The sequence below is a fragment of the Pempheris klunzingeri genome, chromosome 5, assembly GCF_042242105.1.
Source record: "Pempheris klunzingeri isolate RE-2024b chromosome 5, fPemKlu1.hap1, whole genome shotgun sequence".
Classification (NCBI taxonomy): domain Eukaryota; kingdom Metazoa; phylum Chordata; class Actinopteri; order Acropomatiformes; family Pempheridae; genus Pempheris; species Pempheris klunzingeri.
This window is the reverse complement of record NC_092016.1, coordinates 20,209,297-20,228,520: the sequence shown is the minus strand read 5'-3', so window position 1 is coordinate 20,228,520 and position 19,224 is coordinate 20,209,297. Positions and strand designations below refer to the sequence as shown.

The window sequence follows — 19,224 nt, the reverse complement described above, 5'->3', positions numbered from 1 at the left end:
AATTAAAAAGTGAGATTTTAGTGGGCAAACATGTAAAAGAACTGCATTGTTTTATTGCCATTTTCAGCATACATCCAACACCCCTATGCATTTTAGCTACATGAAGCATTTACATTACAAGTCATGTGTCAACAGAACAGTTTAAAAATTAGGATCCATTTTCTTTACATATAATACAGTTTGCACACATGTTAATAAATATCAATACAATCATGTCAAACTTATCACACACCATCTAAAACAACAACCCTTAAAATTATGTAACTTTTTTTTTTTTATTCACAGCTCATACCAAGTCATAAATATAGCCTCTAGTGTTTCTGTGCTGTAAAGTAGTGACCACCTGGATTTTTACAGTTGTCGAAAAGGCTATCAGATTTGACTGCCCACCACATAAACCATAATGTTCCTGTTGGATGCAACGTGCTCATGAAGCACTTTGCATTTCTTGAGCACCCCGTTTAAAATCATCTGATTTGTTTGCTTGGGGACCTGCAGTATAAAAGTATTTGAAAAAAAGACGAGTAAAAATCTTGAGTTCCAGTGGGATACACGTGTGTGACTACCTCAAAAACAAGTCAACTCAGAAAAAATTAAAACATAAATTAAATGTAGAGGATGAAAATGAAAAAGGCATCTTGTTGAAGGGTAAAGTATTAACACTGCCATATACTGATGTAAGTGTTGTGTAGTGTGTAAGTTCTTGTGGTGCGCTCCTCAGGTTTTGCAGTATATCTACCAACAGAGACAGACCTGTTGCATAAAATGAGTATTGTGAGCTACTCTGATCTCCCATTAGCAACAGAGAAATCAGCTTCATTAATAATAACATCCCAAAGTTAATATGCGGTAGGAAGCAGTTCCCTCCGAGATGAATACTTTCAATAGTTGGTTCACTTCGCTACGGATTACCGTATTACGAAACATCCAATATTGAATATGGACGAGCATTTGTAAACGTTAATTGTCAGTGTGATATACAGTGAACAGCACATCACGGAGAGGCCCATCATTATCGAGGCAGGTGAAGCATTCATATATAGCATGTAGTCTGTATTCTATGCCCTAGCTATCAAAGACAAGGTTAAGTTCTTCTATTTGTCTGCAGCCTTCATTCCTTACATGCAATGGCTTATGGGCGCAAGATAATGAGATTCTGGGCACTCTCCTGTGAAGGCAAAACAAACAAAATCTGTTTATCTGTTAAAAGCAAACAAACATAATAAATACATTTAAAAAAAAAAAAAAAGCATGGCCGTATTTAATGGATTCTTAGTGTTGAATCACTAAACACTCTGCGAGGGGGAAAAAAAGGAGGGGAGAAAAGCATCTGTGTGGGTCATTAGGATGCGAGACGGTCAGTTTGTCACTGGATAGAAAGGCAGCTTCAGCAGAGGATGTCCTTCACACAGTCAGACTGAAAAGGAGAATCTGAGATTGAAACTGAAGACGTCGCTCCAGCATTGAAACCCGCCTCTGTAGCAGTCCTTTATGGGAAACAGAGGAGCCTCGTCCGCTGAAAAAGTGACTTGTTCTACACGACTATACACAAAAGCACAATTCTTTACAATTCCTTTACATCAGCAGGACCGAACTGCATTCTTCCCTTTAGACAATCGAGAACGAAACAAGTCTTCAAACATTCACCCCCACCCTCGCCCCTCCCATGAGAGGATCCACTTCAAGGCTGGGACAATAAAGCTGTGAATGTACTCTCCTCTCCACCCACAGAGAGAGAGCAAGCAAAACCGCAAAGTGATTAACTAGGACTGCCTTTGGGCAGAGGATATGTAAACGTTTCAGACTGCTTCAATGTCAGAGGCAGCCGTGTGTGTGTGTGTGTGTGTGTGTGTGTGTGTGTGTGTGTGTGTGTGTGTTGGGGGACTCTTTACACATTCACTGCTGCAGGTGTTCAGCAGACTATTCTGATCAAAGATGACCACGCGGAGCAGAGGCCGGATATCATGAGTCAGCTCTTTTGATGAGCAATTATTTCACTCCTCTTAAGCCCAGTTGAGGTTGAAGCCTTTGGAGAGCATGACTGCCTCCAGGTCTTTGTCCTCCTCCTTCTCCCGAAGCCTCTGCTCCTCCAAGAGGGCCACCAGGGCGTCACGCTGCTCCACCACCTCCAGCATCTCATTTAGGATCTGCTTCTCTTGAGCGAGCTCCTTCTCCGGCTTCAGGTGGTCTGAGAGAGAAACGGGCAAGCCAGGAGTTAAAGAGACGGAGCATATTATACAGATCTATACGTTCACAGCTTAAGTGACTGGGCTCCTGCATTCACCTTCCACAGCCATTCGCTCCCTGAGTTCCTGCTGCAGTCGGCTCTGTCGGTCCTCCAGCTCCAGCTCTCTGGCACTTTGGGACACAGAGGAAAAAAAGATGGATGCACTCAGTTTGACTTACTTCTAAATTGTCACTTTCAAGATTTGTATTTTTTGGCTGTGTCTTTATTTATTGAGGCAGGATTTAAAAAAAAACAAAAAAAAAAACATAGTTGTTCAAAAGCAGATTCAGAGTTAATATAATTGCTTTTAGTTTCTGATGATGAGATAACACTGAATAATTTAAGGATTTGTCACAATGTAATAAAGTTGTCTTTCTGAATAGAATGCAAATGTGATACCACTTCATATTATTGCATTTGAAATTATTATGATTATGGGATAACAACCTTTTTAAAATACATTATGTAATATTGATAATATTACCTACATTATAATCAAATATACCGGCCCAGGGGATGACTTTGCAAAGTGTAAATGATAAACTGAGGCATTATATTGTTGAAATTGCACTTATTTTTGTAAAGAAATTTCAGGTCGTTCATAATGGTTTGTAAAAAGATAGTTCATTAAATCTGAACATTTTCAGAATGTACTTGTACTTTTTTGCACTAAAACAAAAACATTTTTTATTATACTATGATTTTACACTTGAGATCAAATTGGGCTGTATGTGGCCCCTGAACTAAAATGAGTTTGACACCCCTGTGTTACACACTGTGTTACAGAGGCTCTGGGATCTGTTCACTGCTGTTTGGTTCAGAGTGAAATATCTCAACACCCGCTGCAATCCTCATGACACTGGTGATCCCTTGACCTCCCTATAGTGCCAAATGTTCCACTTGGCCGAGTCTTCATAGGAAGATAGCTCTACAATTTTACCACCCAATTCCCAACAGCCTCAGCTGTACTTAGAGATGAGAGAATAATGCTAAAACAGCAAGATAAGCATACCACAGTACCAAGCTAACTGTATGCATGTTACCAAGATGATCTTAACACTGACGTCAAAGCACAGCTGAGGCTAAACAACAGCTGAGCCTGATAAAGTGCAGCTGAAGGTGATGAATGTTAATCTAATGAAAGTACAGCTTACTGTGATTATAGGTATCTGGTCTTGTTTACCAATTTATAGCAATTTTTACTACGTTTCTATGGTGTTTTGTAGCATTTCAGTTCTGAAGTGATACACTGATACATACAAGTGCACCTACATGAAAATATAAAACGGAGAATAAAACAAAAGACTTAGCAGCCAATAGCTCACAGTGGAGCCATGCTTCTGGAAAATGAAAAGCACCTTTGATGCATCAGCTCATTGATTAGCTTATCCATCTCCACAACTCAACTAATGTACTTACAATATCATGAGCTCTGACTCATAGCGGACGAGGGCATTTTTCTCCTGCACCAGCTTGAACCACTCCTGCATTAGCTTGGGATCGTCCTTCTTGCCCATGCCTGGAGGAGAGGAGGAAGCACACAGTGGGAGTGAGAGGCCAGATGGCTGAGAGACGACACCGATGTCACACAGACAAGGACTGACACAGGCAATGCAATGACAGCCAAGCCAGGATGTCCTCGCTGAGGGATGGTGAGGTGGGAGGATGAACTCGACACCAACGTGGCCAGTCAGCGCCATACTTATAGATGGCGCACAGAAGATGGCGTGGAGATACAGGTTTCAACTTTGTGGAAAGTGCATCCACACACACGCACGCACAAACAGACAATACCTGTTTTTGCAAAAAGAGTTTGTGTTACCCAGTTTGGACACTGTGTCTGACAAAGCTGCTGTTTGGGAGCAACTACCTCCTCCTATCCATTTTCTTTTTCCTTTTTCAGGAGGGATGGGTAGTTAGAAACAACACAAACAAACCAATCAGTAGCTAAGACATTACAGCAAAGTAAATCCAAGGACCTATGGAAATTTTATAACCTCCCCTGCCCACATATTTACCCTCCAGCAGAAATAAAATCCTTTTAGACCCCATTTATGCTGAGCCGTTTGAGGACTGGTAAAAAATGCATGAATTATTCCACTGTCTTTACATATTCAATAACAAGGTCAAACGTTCATGGGATGACTTATCACTGAGACCAATAGCGAAGTTCACACTCCTCTATTAATTCTGCCTCAGGGTAAAAGCATGTTCGGTGCTGGCAGCATGCATTGCGGATGTGCAGTCTTCAAAATTAAGCACAATCAGCCTGAGCGCAGAACAGCTGCACACTTCTCTGCGTACAGTAGGTACTGCAGGAGAAGACCAGTCTATTGAAGCATGCTTGGAAAAGTCTGGTGCCGGGGCGATGCATCCCGTTCGTTTATCTAACTGTAGCAGGTGGAGCCAAGCCGTTTCAATGAAACACCTGAAGGCAAACCTCAATGCAGCGTGACATACTTAGCTGGGGAAGAGGAGGCTCTTGCAAAATGAAAAGGAAAAACATTGTACACACATAAATCGCATGGTTGTGGTCTTGTGGGCTGGTTTTCGCTAATTAACAGAAAGGGGACAGAGAGGCAAAGCTGGAGAAGAGTTGCTCACACTAGAGAGGAACAAAAAACACTGAGACACAGGAGGAATTATAAAAGCCAGGCTGAGTTTGCAAACCTATTCTTTTAAAGGGTTTTTTATTTTTCTCTATTTCAACCGGTTCCACCGCCACCAACCCTCAGCCCAAGGCTCCCAACACAAAGGAGAGAAGACCAACCGGTGCAAGTTGAAAACAGAAATAAAAAGGAAGAAAAAACTAGTTTGCACACAAAAACAAAAGCATGGATCTTTACACGGATTAGAGGCTCAGGCAAAATTTCCACTGACAGATGTTAGACTCAGGAACAAACCAGACGAACCATTCATTTTTTAAGACTTGTTTTGTGCAAGATTTGAATATTTATAACAAACCATCACACCATGCAAGTTTCTCACTCGTTGAACCACAAACTTGGCTGCGAGCTAGCCATGTCTCGGGTCTTCGCGGCTCGGTTTTATTATCATTTTATGATTTCATGACATATCTAAGGGATAGGAGTCAGAATTCCTAAAAAACAACTGCAAAAAACGGAGACTGCAACGGACTACGCAGCTTTACACTTTAGCTAAACAGAAAACAGATCACATGCTGTTGAGTAAAAACACACCAGAGCAGAGTAGTTTCCCCTTTGAGTGACTGCACTTACTTAGAGTAATAGGAAAAAGATCTTTAATCTACCTCCATTTCCTGAGACACCATGCTCGTGTGGCTAAATGAGGATATTCACTACAACATACACTATATGCATCAGTATGTATTCTGCTGCTGACGGGCTAAAATGGACCATTTGCTTTTTCTGGAAAATGTCACATTTCACATACTGAAATGACACAATATAGTGAAACGATAGTTTTGATGATCAGCAGCTATCAGTGATTTTGTGTCTTTTTTTTTTTACCCACTCCGCTAAATAAAAAGTATCCCAGTCTGACAGCAGTGCACTGCAGGCCTGTCAACCTTTGGATGTCTCCTCATGTTAAAACAGTGTGAACTACACTCCAGGGAGAGCTCTACTAAAATATTGAAATAGCTTGGATGGTAGAGTCTTTTTTTAGCCTTTTACAGAACCAAAAACACCAAGAGCCAGAGTGCACCTTTGTGTGCTTTAACATGACCTGCAAGCGTTAGCATGCACGGCTAACCAGCTTATTACCCAGATAAGTAACTGACTGCATCACTTCACTGGGTCTCAGCTTATAATAATATAATAATAATACATTTTATTTTTAGGGCGCCTTTCAAAGCTCACAATGGATTGTATAGAATACACATTATGTAACCCTAAAATATACCTGGCCAGGCCTGGAACATCTACCCTGTGGGAGCCAATTACTACAACACTGGAGTCAAAAGTTAAAGTCTCGCTCTGACTTCAATCCATATAAAACAACTCTGTACAGTCATGGTGAACAAGTCTAAAAAATGACCAACTGGCTTTAACAGCATACATTCTGATGCAGTGAACAAAATTGTGATGGAATGTAGATATATTTTTTTTTTTGCTTTTCTGTAGCATCTTTAATCAATTTCCTCATGATAAATGCCTAAATAGTGAAATATGAGTTTTGGGAACATTCTGGGGAAATCTACTGAGCCAGATCACACACAAACGGTGAGGACAGGAAGAGGAGAGGGAGGGCCGGTATGGGGGAGGAGGGGGTGGAGGCGGGCGGGGGGGGCGCAAGGGAGTAGCCCGGTCCTGGAGATCCATACGGTTGCCATGGTAACCCGCCACAACCGTCAACAGAGGCGGCGAGGTTACGTTACCTTCGGGGGAACAGCAGGGGCAGAAGGAGAGGGGTCTTCGGCGTGGCATCCCCACAAAGGGCTCAACTTCCACAAGACAGAGGGAAAGAGTGTGAGGGAGTGACGTAGATGGGTGCAGTGGTGGGCGTCAAACAGAGAGAGCGAGTGAGACAGAGAGAGAGAGAGAGACAGAGAGACACAGAGAGAGAGACAGAGAGAGAGAGAGTGATGCAGAAGGAGGAGCAGAGAGGAAAAGAGTGGAGGAGACAGAGTGTGGGTGGAGGGGAAAGGAGAAGGGTGAGGAGCAGAAAGAGGGGCGTGATGAGGGAGAAAGAACATTGAGGAGAAAATCAAAAGAGAGCAGGAGCACTGTGAAAGGGAGAAGACAAATCACCTAGAGAGAGGAGGTGGGAGAGATCAGCTGTGAGGTGTGAAGGATGAAAAAAGGGGTAAAAATAGGAAAAGGAAACTGGAGAAGACAGAAAACCTGGAGCACAAAAAGGGAAAATAATCCTCCTGTTTGATCTTTCATCTGCACTTCTTCACATTACCTTCAGCTGGGCAACAGCACTCTGCATTATGAAATGGCAGTAGCCCACACACAGTGCATCACGGTACACAAAATGATTTAATCCCATTATTAAAGCCATTATTGATCACAGAAGATCAATCTCCCTCGCAGGCGCAGATAATTGCTTCTTCTTTAAAGATGTTTCAGCCTTTCCTTGTAAACACTACTTGAGCATGTTTAGATCACCCGGCTCATTTAGTTGCCAGTGTGGTGGTTTTTGAAGTTTGGCTACGACTGAAGTGCAAATTAGGACTTTTTCTAATATGCATCCACGAAGCGGATTTTCTCACAAAAGTAAGATCACAGATAGCGGATACTACTTTAATAAACCTCAAAAATAATTAAAGACTGTTAAATAAGTTTAAAGTGAAGAATATGCGGGGAGAACATGCAGATAACTGGGGGAAACGGCTTTTTACCATTACATGACCCAAATTGGAGGCAGGCACCGTGCTCTCAGGCTGGTGGGAAATTGAACTGGGAGAATAATTACTACAAGGGACTATCACAGAGAAAAAAGTTAACTTATGTTGGGAAGATCAGAATATCTGTTTTGGACAGAGCGGGCCTGAGAAAGTTTTAAACGGCTCTGCCAAATCATGCAAATATGGTTATGAATTGCATCGATAGCTCTTAACGCTCTGTAATTCCTAAATTGTACAGCTATTAAAGTAGAGGATTAAAATATTGGGGAAATTATATTAAACTAACAGATTTTATGTATTTAATCTACAGATATATTGATCCTGGCTTGTATTTTAGTGCCCTCTGTAGGACTCAAATACAACCTTGCTGATCTTACAGCCTGCTATTCAGTCAAAACGCTGGCAGGAATCCTCCATCATAAACACATTCAGAGCACTATAGGATGACAGCATCCAGTTGCAAAGACCGAAAGAGTGACCCAAAGAAAACGTCATGTCCCTGTAATAACCCTGGTCAACCCATTAGGTAGGAAAACTTCTGTTGTGTCCATAGATTCATCTCAAAACTCCACGCAATCTCCCATCTGATGAGTGACAACAACCAGCAGGACAAAACCACACAGAGGCACAGGCCCTGCTCAAATATGAGAAAATGCACCTTTTTTCCCCCACTAATGTTGAGGGATTCCACAGACACTGAAAAACTATAAGGGAAACGTCGCTTCCAAACAAAAAGCCCGCAGCCTTCACAGCAGACAGGAGGAAGAAAAGATGCATTCCGTTCATATTCAAACGAGGCCACAGTCAAGGATTAACAACAGATACCACGAGACATCTCACCCAGACACGGCGAGCACTGTTACTATTGACCAAACACAGTTCAGACATAATGAGGGTCAAGGTTTGCAACATTGCCTTTTAGCACACAGGCACGCACACTCGGGGGAGTTATGCAACTGAGCAGGTATGAGAAAGTCAGGGGAGCCATTGGTGGGACCACAGGACAGAACTACAGCAGCAAGGAGCTCTGGGAAGCTAAGAGCCATGCCAGCAGTTTAGTATGAGTCAGTCCAGGGCAGGTTATACAATACTTTCACTGTGTGTGTGTGTGTGTGTGTGTGTGTGTGTCTAGTGGTGTCTCTTTTGCACGTTAGTGTGCTTTTTCTTATCAGTTTGGCACAAACAAAGATTATATTATCAACATAATTTGGCCGACTAGGTAAGAAGAGACAAACCAAGAGTTCGGATGTCTCAGAATATCAATACAGCTGTAATATTTAAATACAGTGTTACACAATTTTTCCCAATGTGGGACGAATAAAGGTTTGTCTTATCTTATCTTAATTAGCAAAACACAGACAATAACCCAGTTCATTTACAGTCATTATTGCTTTCTCAACCATCAATGCTGCTGCTTTTAATGATTCTTGTTGACAAATGACGCATTGACTTTATGAAACTATGTATTATTGAGGCATGTTTGATGAGCATGTTGTGGATGTAGTATAAAAATATACTGTCAACAGTGCCAGTGCATTATTTACTTAAGTTTCATCGTGTAACTATTTTTGTTTCCTCGCCTGTGCTGGAGTGGTCCTCAGCACAGGCACAGTGTTTCTTTGAATGCAAGAATGTATATTTGGATTTCTGTCTCGGCAATGTGTTGCCGTTTGCGTCTGTGCTGCAGTTTGCATTGTACAGTCTGTGTGCCGAGGAGTGACAAAAGTTACTCATTAATTCACTCATTTATCATTTATAAGTTTATTGAGATCAAAGACGATCTTAAGAGGACAGCATGAGCCAGAGTGTCTGATCTCTGTTTGATGTATAGAGTGTCTGAACTAGAAACCCGGTAAGGGTGGAGGGAGACGGGTGGAGGGAGGGGGATTTATAGGAGCAGAAAGTATTGCAATGAGGCTAAAAGCCAGCCAGCCAGCCAATTAGCCAGCTAGCCAGTCAGCCAAATCAAGGTAGATATGAGGGGTACAAAGCTCAAGTAGTAAAAAAAAAAAAAGGGAGTAAGGGACAGATTGGGTTAGCCATTAGGTTAGTTTAAAGCGACAGATTTGAAATACATACCGCCCAGATGCAAGTCCAGGATTTCACTGTAATTAGAATCTCCCCAATAGTCTACAATGACAGGGATATATTAGAGATAGGAGTTATTTCACATGGCCCCAAACTGGGCACACAAACACACACACACACACACACAATTCTCCAACAACAGCAAGTCATGCGTGTTCTTGCAAACATTTTCTGACACACACACATACACACTGCAGCAACACTCAGAACAAAGAGAGTCCGTCAGTACTCACCACAGTGCAAAATACAGTCAGGCTGTACAATGCTACATGGCATTTTCCAAAAATAACGTTCAGACTGAAACATAGATTTGCTGTATTGCTGTTTACTGGCTCAGTCTGCTTAATATCACAAAACGCTTGTAATGTGTTGTGTGCTGACAAGTCGATGGAATTGAATTTTTTTTTTTGTCTGTGTGTGTGTGTGTGTGTGTAGCTTGCGTTCAGCTGTAATTAGTTCAAACAGCAAGAATTTTCTCTAGTTATGTACAATCCAATCCATGTGCACCAGTGTCTGATTTCAGTAAATTAATAATTTAATACTTATTCACATCAGACTGAGAGTGCAGCTGAGCGTTTAGTGAGACCTTTGAGCGCGACAGATAAAGTCAGAAACAACTCTGGATAGTTATTACTCACCACAATAAAAAAAACATAATAGGTAAGATCTCAACAAATATCTGTATCAAGTCACTCAGCCACAGCAAATATTTTAATAAGACGACAACCAGCAAGCCAATTTATATTGGATTTCTTACGTTCTGATTGCATTTATGAAACGTTTCGTGATCTGAGTGTTGATCAGAGTACAGACACTCTCCTCATTGAGAGGCAGTGAAGGAGACAAAACACACCCAGAATGAGCACACACAAATCTATGTCGGGACACACATTCTCCTGATCGCATGCAGCTCGGACTGACGATGGCGGACATGTTATGAACGGACAAAGATCAACATGTTCAGAGATGGAGAACTGTTGCAGTGTGTCACCACAGATGGAGCCTACATAACAGTGTCACATGTCATTAAAAAAAAAAAAAAAAAGGAGGTAACTATAGTAAATCTAATACCTGATCTTCTTTTGTGCTGTTTGGGTAATGTATAAGTACCTTTATACAATCCTTTAAGAGAGTAAAGTGGTAAACAAGTTAAAACATACTCAGACAACATCACTGCAGAAACAGCTGATGGGAAAAGTAAATAGTCGTTTGGTTGGTGGGATAATGGCCGAATTTAAAGAGATGCATTTACGTGAATGCATTTGCATGATAAAAGCTTCTATTTCAATTCTGTTATCGTCACCATTAAGTGAATTAGGATGGAATGCACTGTCATGTCTATAATGGATAACCTCAGTGCCTTACTGACGTACAAAACTCACTCACTATAATGTGTTATTGCTACGGAGCCCTTTTCCTGCTTCACACGCTGCACCAAATAATGAACTGTGCTGCTCCCCTAACAAATAATGTAGTCTTCATCCCGCTAGTATATTGTCTGTGATAGTCCCTTGTTAAGAACAATTTCGGTTTATTACTTTGGAGAAGGAGACGCGTCTTTCTGCACACAAGTCTAAGTGCTGAAATGTGTGAAAGTGAATAAACGGTAAATGCAGACTGTGAATTTGACACAGTCTAAATGGCTGCAGAGGGACTGCTTTTCTGAGGTATTGCTAACTCTTAGATTGCATCATCCTAATCATCGATATTATTGTTATTCCCTTTAGAACTCTACTTAGCTCATATCATATAGAGATAAAACATGGTCTCGGGGAGCCAGCATTGACACAAAAACAGCATTAAGTCGTTATACATACAGTAAATCAGCTGTAATAAAAAATAAGAGCTGGAAATGTTCTGAAACTTACTACGCCCTATAGTTCACCGAGCACCGGCATTATGTCTATCTGCAGTAGCATTACTGGCCAGGTTGATTAAGAAAAAATAAAAGGTGAATGAGGATGTAAGTGATGAGCCGTTACCTGCTTCTCCTCTCAGAGCTTTCTCCACAGCTACGCCTCTCTCCTCCAGCTGCCTCTGTTTCTCCTCCACCTGCTCCAACTGTCTCTGGATGATCTGAATAGACAAGCAGGTTAGAATCACATTATTAGAGAAATGCACGGAAATGTAACCGCAGAGGCACAAGTGCATTATTTGCAATTTGAGTTATCTCACATGGGTGCACAGAATAATATCTACCGCTAATTACGACCCATTTGTCCCGAACCTTTCTGCAGGAGACGGCTGCAGAGGCTTCCTCTGACATTCAGTTGATACCACAGCTTACCCTTATTAAAAATAAATGCCTCAGGGAGCAACAGGTGTACTTCTAATTAGAACTGTATTGTCGACAAGTACGTGAGCCTGTTCCGATGGCCAAATACTAATTAACAGTTTTCGCTTAAACTGTGTAGTTCTCATGCCACACTCTCACTTGTTACTGGCAGTGGGGGTGGCAGGTTACAGGGTTAGGGTTGTATACAATAATAGATACAGGGGAGTCAGCGAAATCAAAATCAGTTCCAGGTGGAAGAGCACTTTGTCTTAATCGCTGGATCAGTGGCAAGTATCAAAGAAGTGGAGGAACTGTCAGTGAATGTGACAGGCCACAGAGCGATATAAAGCAGCGGGTACAACGAGCCAAGATTCGACTTTCACTTCTTCTACCCACTATTAAACTAATGCTATGAGGAACAAAGTAAACCAGTGCTAACCTGAGAGACATACTATTTAAATGAGACCTTTGACCCTTTAAGTAGCACAGCCTTTGTATAAAGAATCATAATTCAGATTACAGCCATTCTCTCTTATCGTAGCTATTATCAGTTATTACCTACCAGAAATACTAAGTGCGCAATAAATAAAGATGATGTCGTTAAGTGATCCATGTAAACCCAGTTACAACTAGTTCACATGGGTTTCGCATGTCTATTGGCAAATTTAGTTCACAGACACTCCTTCGGTGAAAAGGAGAATCACCTTTAATATCTCATGTCTAGTGTGTTCTGAACAGTAGACACGTGAGATGCGGTCCTATTGAGCTGAATGTGATTGTGTAGGATTTGATTACTGAAATTTGGTTCATCGTGGGTAAAGTCACGTAAGGAGGTGTCGATAATGAACAGACACGGCTTAGTTTAAAATGTTTTTCCCCTCAGACTCTTTACTTCCTCAGTGCTGAACTTTATCAGTGCAGTGCAGCAACAGGAGCTAAGCAGGAAGCACCGCTTGGGTTCTGCAAATCGCCACTAAAAGGCAACAAAATTCAGGCAGGCTGACCCACAGCTCAAGGACAACAGACTTTAGCTGTGGCTTAGTGCTGAGTCAGTGCACTGGAAGCCTGACTGCAAAGTTACAACATCAATCACTGTGGATTTCCTGGCGAAAGGATGAATTTGGCCGCACTCCAAAAGGGTTAAGTCACATTAGAGTGACCATATGGTAAATAAAGAAGGAAAATAAAACACAATACTTATGGAGCCTCTCTAGCGTACCACCAACCGTATCGACATAGCCCAGTTAGTTTTAAAATAGTTTGACATGCATGACATAAATAGGCTTCACCAAGAGGATCATCAAAAGTCCGTTACCTGGGCTCTGTGCAGCCTCTTCAGTTCCTCCTGCTTGGCTTGTCTGCGTGCAGCTTTCTGGACCCTTCGTGTCAGCTTGGCATTCAGCTCTTCTTCTGTGTAGGTTTTCTGATGCAATAATAGAATTTAAAAAAAAAAATGGGTCAGAGAAGTCGGTTACTAACAAGCTGCCACCATGTGGTGTTGACTCCATGGGGCCCTGGCCCTTCAGAGGAACCGACCAGGGGAGGAGGGGGAAGCTCTGACTAGGAAAAACATTGACTAGCACAACGTAATCTAGCTCTGAATATTTAAAACTTCACAGCTACAGGCTTCTCTAGGCCTACACACTGCAATCTGAAGGTAAGGTGACATAAACCATCTTAGAACACAAAATGGACACATATATCAACTTCAGTGTAGCTCTCGCAGTTCTAATCTTTCCTCACATTATAACATCTTCCATCCATTCTATTATGGATGGAAGATGTTAGAAGTTATACAGTAAAGGAAGATGTTATACAGTATGTGAATAAGCAGGGATTTGTCCCCCGTTAGCTTGACTTGTGAGGACATAAAAAGCTGTTATACAACAGTAGAGGGAGAAAACAGTGCTGAAGGAAAAAAAGTGTCAAAGTACCCAGTAGCCAGACTGGAGGAGAAACAGTGCTACAGTGACAGGTAGACAGGTTAATATCATACCAGTCAGAGAGGAACAGCCCCTGATATCAAGAGATGCAAAGGTATCATTGTGACCAGAGCAGCGAGCCACCAGAGTCATGTTTTAACAGGGTGGACATCCAGCAGTGAGTGAGTGGGCGCTGCGGTCAGACTGCCACATGCATCCAGAGAGTACGGTTAGTTTAGGGCCGGATGCGCGAAAGGTGTTATGACGGAAAACTGGCGCATGCGCGGATGGCTGGGGGTGGGAGTGGGGTTATCAATGGGAACGTATGTAATACTACCTTTGTGGCGTACGATCTCTTGAACGCCAGTGCGTGAGGGACATAAACAGACTTGGGGAAGACAAAACAAAAAAGGGAGGAAACAAACATGATACAGATGATATGATTAAATGGGTTAATGATTATGTTAAATTGGTCCAAAAAAAAAAGTAATTATTTAGCTGGTACAATCAAAACAGGCAATGTTAATATCCCACACCAAAACAAAAATGCAGCAACATTTTATATATCTATGTTAATCAGAAATTAGTCAAACAAAACAACAATAGAGATTCTAAAACACCCACCGTACCATAAACAATAAGAGAGGTCTGTTATTTCCAGTACTAAGTCTACAACACTCTTTTACGAGACTATATCTAACACACTCACAGATCTGGAACACTATAAACACCACAACAGTCACTAGAGACTAGTCTACACGATTCCTGGGGGCTCTTATTGGATTACGCATGACCTGGCAGGCATGATACAGCTTTAACCTCCTGTTACTGTAGCTCTTTAAAGTCCAAATTCAGATCGATATTATTGAAGAATAACAAAAATGTCTGCTCATACTTTGTGTGCACGGTCAAAATAAAAAAAAATAAAAAAAAACCTGAATGGGAGCATGCCTGAGTTCCTTCACTGTGTTTACAAATGGTTAATGAATTCATGCCTCTGGCCCTGAACTCTATCTAAAGCACCAGAAACACAAACACACAAGCACAGACACACAGACCGAGCAGCAGTGGAGACAATCGTTTTGAATTTCAGACCAAATGGATGCAAAATAAAGAACCTCTGCCACCTATGTATTTAATGAATCCAGCCGCTTAAGGAATTCACTCATTTAATAACCTTTTCTACCAGATGTGATCATGAATTTGATAGTTTCATATTATGGCGCGAAAAGAAGAAGAAAAATTGTGTTTTTATCATGATTTGGTTGCATGTTTTGCTCTGGGATCACCTGAGGGCAAAGATGTACACAGTCTTGGTTCTGACAATACTTCGAAAATGGATACATTTGTTATTAAAGATTAATGTGAGGTCTGGCTAAAAGCTGGATACACACTTTGTGAACTTAAAGTTAGTAGAATACTATATATATATATAATTAATAATATAATAATAATAATATAATAATATAATATAATAATATAATATATTTGCAAAATCTGGTCGTTTTTTTTTATGAAATTCAAAATCATTTGACCCCCTTCTGCAGCAATACCTCCTCATTGTCTTTCTCCTTTTCTCGATCAACCACTCTTTCCTTATGAGTCTCTTTCACCCTCTTTCTTTCCTTTAACTCCCTCCTTCTCTCCTTCTCCAGTTTCTCCTCCTTTATCGCTTCCTTCTGCATGCCCGACACAAGGTCAAAGATGTCCATGTGCCGCTGGGAGTAGGAGAGATTATTTAAAAGGAGAGTGTTTCTTTAAGGAAGTAAAATAGAGATGGATGCAACAGACGTGTCTCGTTTCACTGAGCCTTTTTCCACAACACCAAGATCAAACTGTCAAACTGACCAAACTGACACGTGCTCTAAACCGCTCCCTTGTTTGCCGACTCGTCCGCTCGGCTGATTGTCAGAAGAGGTTTTGGAGACTAAATTGTTTCCTCAACAATGAGCTCAGGCCGGCTTTGCGAGGCTCAACATGTCTAAATACCAAGTGACAAAAATGTGAAATGTCTGACTGCGTTTGCTGTTACTCACATCCGCCTTCGACTTCTGGGAGGATCTCTCCAGAACGTCATCACAGGACAGGTCGGAGTCCTCGGAGAAGCTCAAGTTTCTGCGTGATTTCAAGTCTATCACAAAAAAAAAAGAGATTTGTTTGAGATTTCTTCTTAGAAATGTAGCAAATATCACATTTAAAACCCACTCTTTTCTCACCCGATGATCTCCCAAGAGGTGACGCTCTCTTCTTCCCAGAGTCCTGAGCGGTGGAACTCGAGGACGGGGTGCTCGGACATGATTTATCATCCTTCTTCTTTTTGTCCTTCTTGTACCCCGAGAAGACGGCCTTCCACAGCGACTTGTGTTTGGGCGGCGTCTCGTCTGTGCTGGAGAGCCTGCTGCTGTCGTTCTTGGCTTTTTTCTCCTTCTTATTCTTGCGCGGCGAGAAGAGGGAACTTCGTTTCTTGCTCTTGCTCGAGGTGGAGCCGTCCGATGAAGCCACCGAGCTGTCCAGACTCTTGTTGCTGCTGAAGAAACGCTCGGGTAACGTCTCAGCCTTCTTCGACTCCAGAGCTTTCACGGCTGATGTCTTAGGAGATCCGGATGACTTTTTGCTTTTTCCGGCAGAATCTGGGGTTGCGCTCCAGGCCACTTTAGGTGAGGCACCCTTGTCTATGTCAGATTCTTTCATTCTGTGTAGCTGCTTGGCCATGGCGTCTTTTAGAGCCTGGCTCTTGACAGACTTTTCTCTGGCTCTTATCCTCTCCTCAGCGATCTCCTTGGCCTCTGGGGAGAACTGGGTCGCCCTCTGAGACTTAAAGGCTGGGTTGACGGGGATATTGGGTTTACCGTTTTCCATTGCTAGAGCCAGATGCAGGGGAGGTTTGTCCCTGCTGGGCTTGCTGGTGGGAGGAGTGTAGTACTTGTTCATGCTCGTTTCTGGTGTCCGCTCATCGTAGGTCTCCTCCACGTCATCAGCAAACGGAATCTCCTCCACCGTCTCCACAAACGACTTCCTCGCCTGCTCCTGTCGTGGCTTCTTCTTCTCCCTCAAGACAACCGCTGGAGCCGTTTCTGGAGTTTCCTGAGGAGAGGAGACTTTCCTTGGAGCGGGAACGGGGCCAGCCCCGAGGCTCAGCTGGGTCCTCGGAGCTGGAACAGGACTCGTGGTTTTCGCTGGCTCTTTGGCACGTTCAGGTGGAGGTTTTTCTGTTCCGTTGCTCCAGGACACCTGGTGTCTCTGCTGCCTGAACACGGCTGGAGACTGATTGGCAGGCACAGGTGGTGGAGGGCTGGAGGGCGGCGTGAGCATGGTGGAGTCGGACGTGTTGTAGCTGTCACTGTTTGCTGTCTGGCTCGTGGCCATGCTCCCATTCAACCCCAAGCCAGAGCTGCTGCTGAGGTCCCTCTTATCGGAGCCGTTACTCTTAAGCTCGGAAGGAGCAATGGGGGTAATGACCTGACCCTCGAGAGTAATGTTGAGTCTGCGAATGACAGCACGGCCGGTAAAGGCGGGCTTCTGCTCCTCAGACACTTCTGGGGACTGTGTCTTGACAGGGGTGGGGTTCTCCTCCGGAGCCGTAACAGCACTCTTCTCTAAGATTTTACTGCTGCGGTCCAAAGGAGTCAGACCGAGGCTCTTCCTGATCTCAGCACTCTTTAACCAAAATTCCTCAATGATATCTGTCTTTTTAGATGTTTCCTCCGTTGACGAATCGATGGACTTTGAGGGCTCAGGTGTGGCCTTGTCAGCTTTGGTCATGGGCGTCGAGGTTACTGCGGGGACAGGCTGAGTTCTGACTGGAGACTCGGAGTTGAGGGGTGACGAGGGCTCCTGGCAGGACAAAGGCTGAGCACAGATTGGTGAGAGGGGGTTGCCCGTGAGAGGGCAAATGGAGCGGTGAGGGTAAACGGGAGATTTAGGTGTGCAAGTCTCTGGTAGGGGGGTGGGCTGGGAGCGGATTGGGTAGTCAGCAGGTGACTTGACAGGGGATCTGACAGGTGATTTGACAGGTGACTCGCTGATCGGCTTGACTGGAGAGCCGATGGTTGGGCTGGCAGGAGACGTGGCAGGAACACTGACAGGGGAAGCAGCGGCAGCAAGAGTAGGAGAAGGGGCAGGGGGGGGATCCTGGACTGGAACAGGTGAAGGGCACAATGGACTCTTGGTTGCTGCTGAGGAAGATGGAGTTGTCCTCTCGGGCTTCGCTTCCTCAGGTATGAACGGTTCGGGGAAAAAACGGGAACCAGGAGACTTCAGCAGACTTATCTGGAAAAAGAAACAGAGACGATCCAGATTCAGTCCAAACTAACATCACATACCTTCAGCTTGATGAGTGTGGAATAACCTCACCTGTGTCTCTGGCTCTGGAGATGGTTTTAGCGGAGAGAGAACAACATCCTCTTTCTGAATGTTGCTGACGCTGGACGGTTCTGAAGGACAAACAATCAAAAGGGCACAGAATTTTAAACATGTTAAAATATATCTGAGTGGTAGATTTGGGGGAATTATTAGCAACATGTACCAGAACTGGAGACCACTCTCAGACTTTCTGATTTCTTGTCTTCCTCAGGGAGCACTTCAGCACGCTCTGACTGATGCAAACGGGCCTCAGCTTCTGCATCTGAGGGGATGTCATCTGGAATTTAAACATAATGTTATGAAATATTAAACAGTTACACAGCTTTATAACTGTGTTTATCTAAATTCCTTTATGGTGACGCAGCAGAGTTCTTTGTGAACCAAAACAAAAGACTTGTTAGACTCATTGACTACCTACCCTGATCCATTTCTGTGCCAGGCTCCATATCGGGACTGTCTGCTTCTGCTTCCAGGTCTTCATCCTCACATGGCTCTGGCATGACAAATAAATGGCAAGAAATGAGTCACCATGCTACACATTCTGTCTCCAGTAAATAACTTATAACCTATAATTTCTAATAAGATTTTTTTTCACCTTCCAAACAACCTAACCTGCACTGAACCTTTGTCAGAAATTCTCACTGCAGGCTAAATACAAAAAGAAAAGAGCACCAGAGTTCAGAGAAGATCGCTTAATGAAAAGAAATCTTTCAAGACCAATTTTGAAAAGTGGAGCGCAGTTATAGGGAAAAAATTGAAGGGTGAAAAGGGATGAAAAGGCTTCAAAATCAAAATCCTTTTTTTTTTTTCTAAGGAAAGTTTTCTGGCAAGAAAATCATACATTAGTTTCGCATACAAATGAAATCATGTACAAGAGGACTTGGAAATAAATGTGAACAATGGACGGGCACAGACAAGTATTAGTAAAAAGGTACATGCAGCTATCCATTTTTAAAACAGCAAATGGATAATGAACCAAGCAAAAGTATAACCAAAACATTATGTCCCTCATGTA

General features: G+C 42.8%; 1 protein-coding gene across 1 annotated transcript in view; it reads right to left on the bottom strand.

Annotated features, from left to right (window-relative positions):
- Positions 1-33: 33 nt before the first annotated feature.
- The window catches only part of mical3a (microtubule associated monooxygenase, calponin and LIM domain containing 3a), a 58,154-nt gene continuing 38,963 nt past the window's right edge, over positions 34-19,224 (bottom strand). The window contains exons 33-47 of the mRNA XM_070830015.1: positions 18,628-18,702; positions 18,373-18,486; positions 18,201-18,280; positions 16,064-18,116; positions 15,884-15,978; positions 15,401-15,565; positions 14,185-14,235; positions 13,241-13,348; positions 11,633-11,726; positions 10,722-10,772; positions 9,642-9,692; positions 6,588-6,653; positions 3,647-3,746; positions 2,285-2,358; positions 34-2,188 (exon numbers count right to left, since the gene is read on the bottom strand). Of these exons, the coding sequence (XP_070686116.1) occupies positions 2,004-2,188; positions 2,285-2,358; positions 3,647-3,746; positions 6,588-6,653; positions 9,642-9,692; positions 10,722-10,772; positions 11,633-11,726; positions 13,241-13,348; positions 14,185-14,235; positions 15,401-15,565; positions 15,884-15,978; positions 16,064-18,116; positions 18,201-18,280; positions 18,373-18,486; positions 18,628-18,702 (3,362 nt within the window). The 3' untranslated portion in view covers positions 34-2,003. The remainder of the gene's footprint in view (positions 2,189-2,284; positions 2,359-3,646; positions 3,747-6,587; positions 6,654-9,641; positions 9,693-10,721; positions 10,773-11,632; positions 11,727-13,240; positions 13,349-14,184; positions 14,236-15,400; positions 15,566-15,883; positions 15,979-16,063; positions 18,117-18,200; positions 18,281-18,372; positions 18,487-18,627; positions 18,703-19,224) is intronic.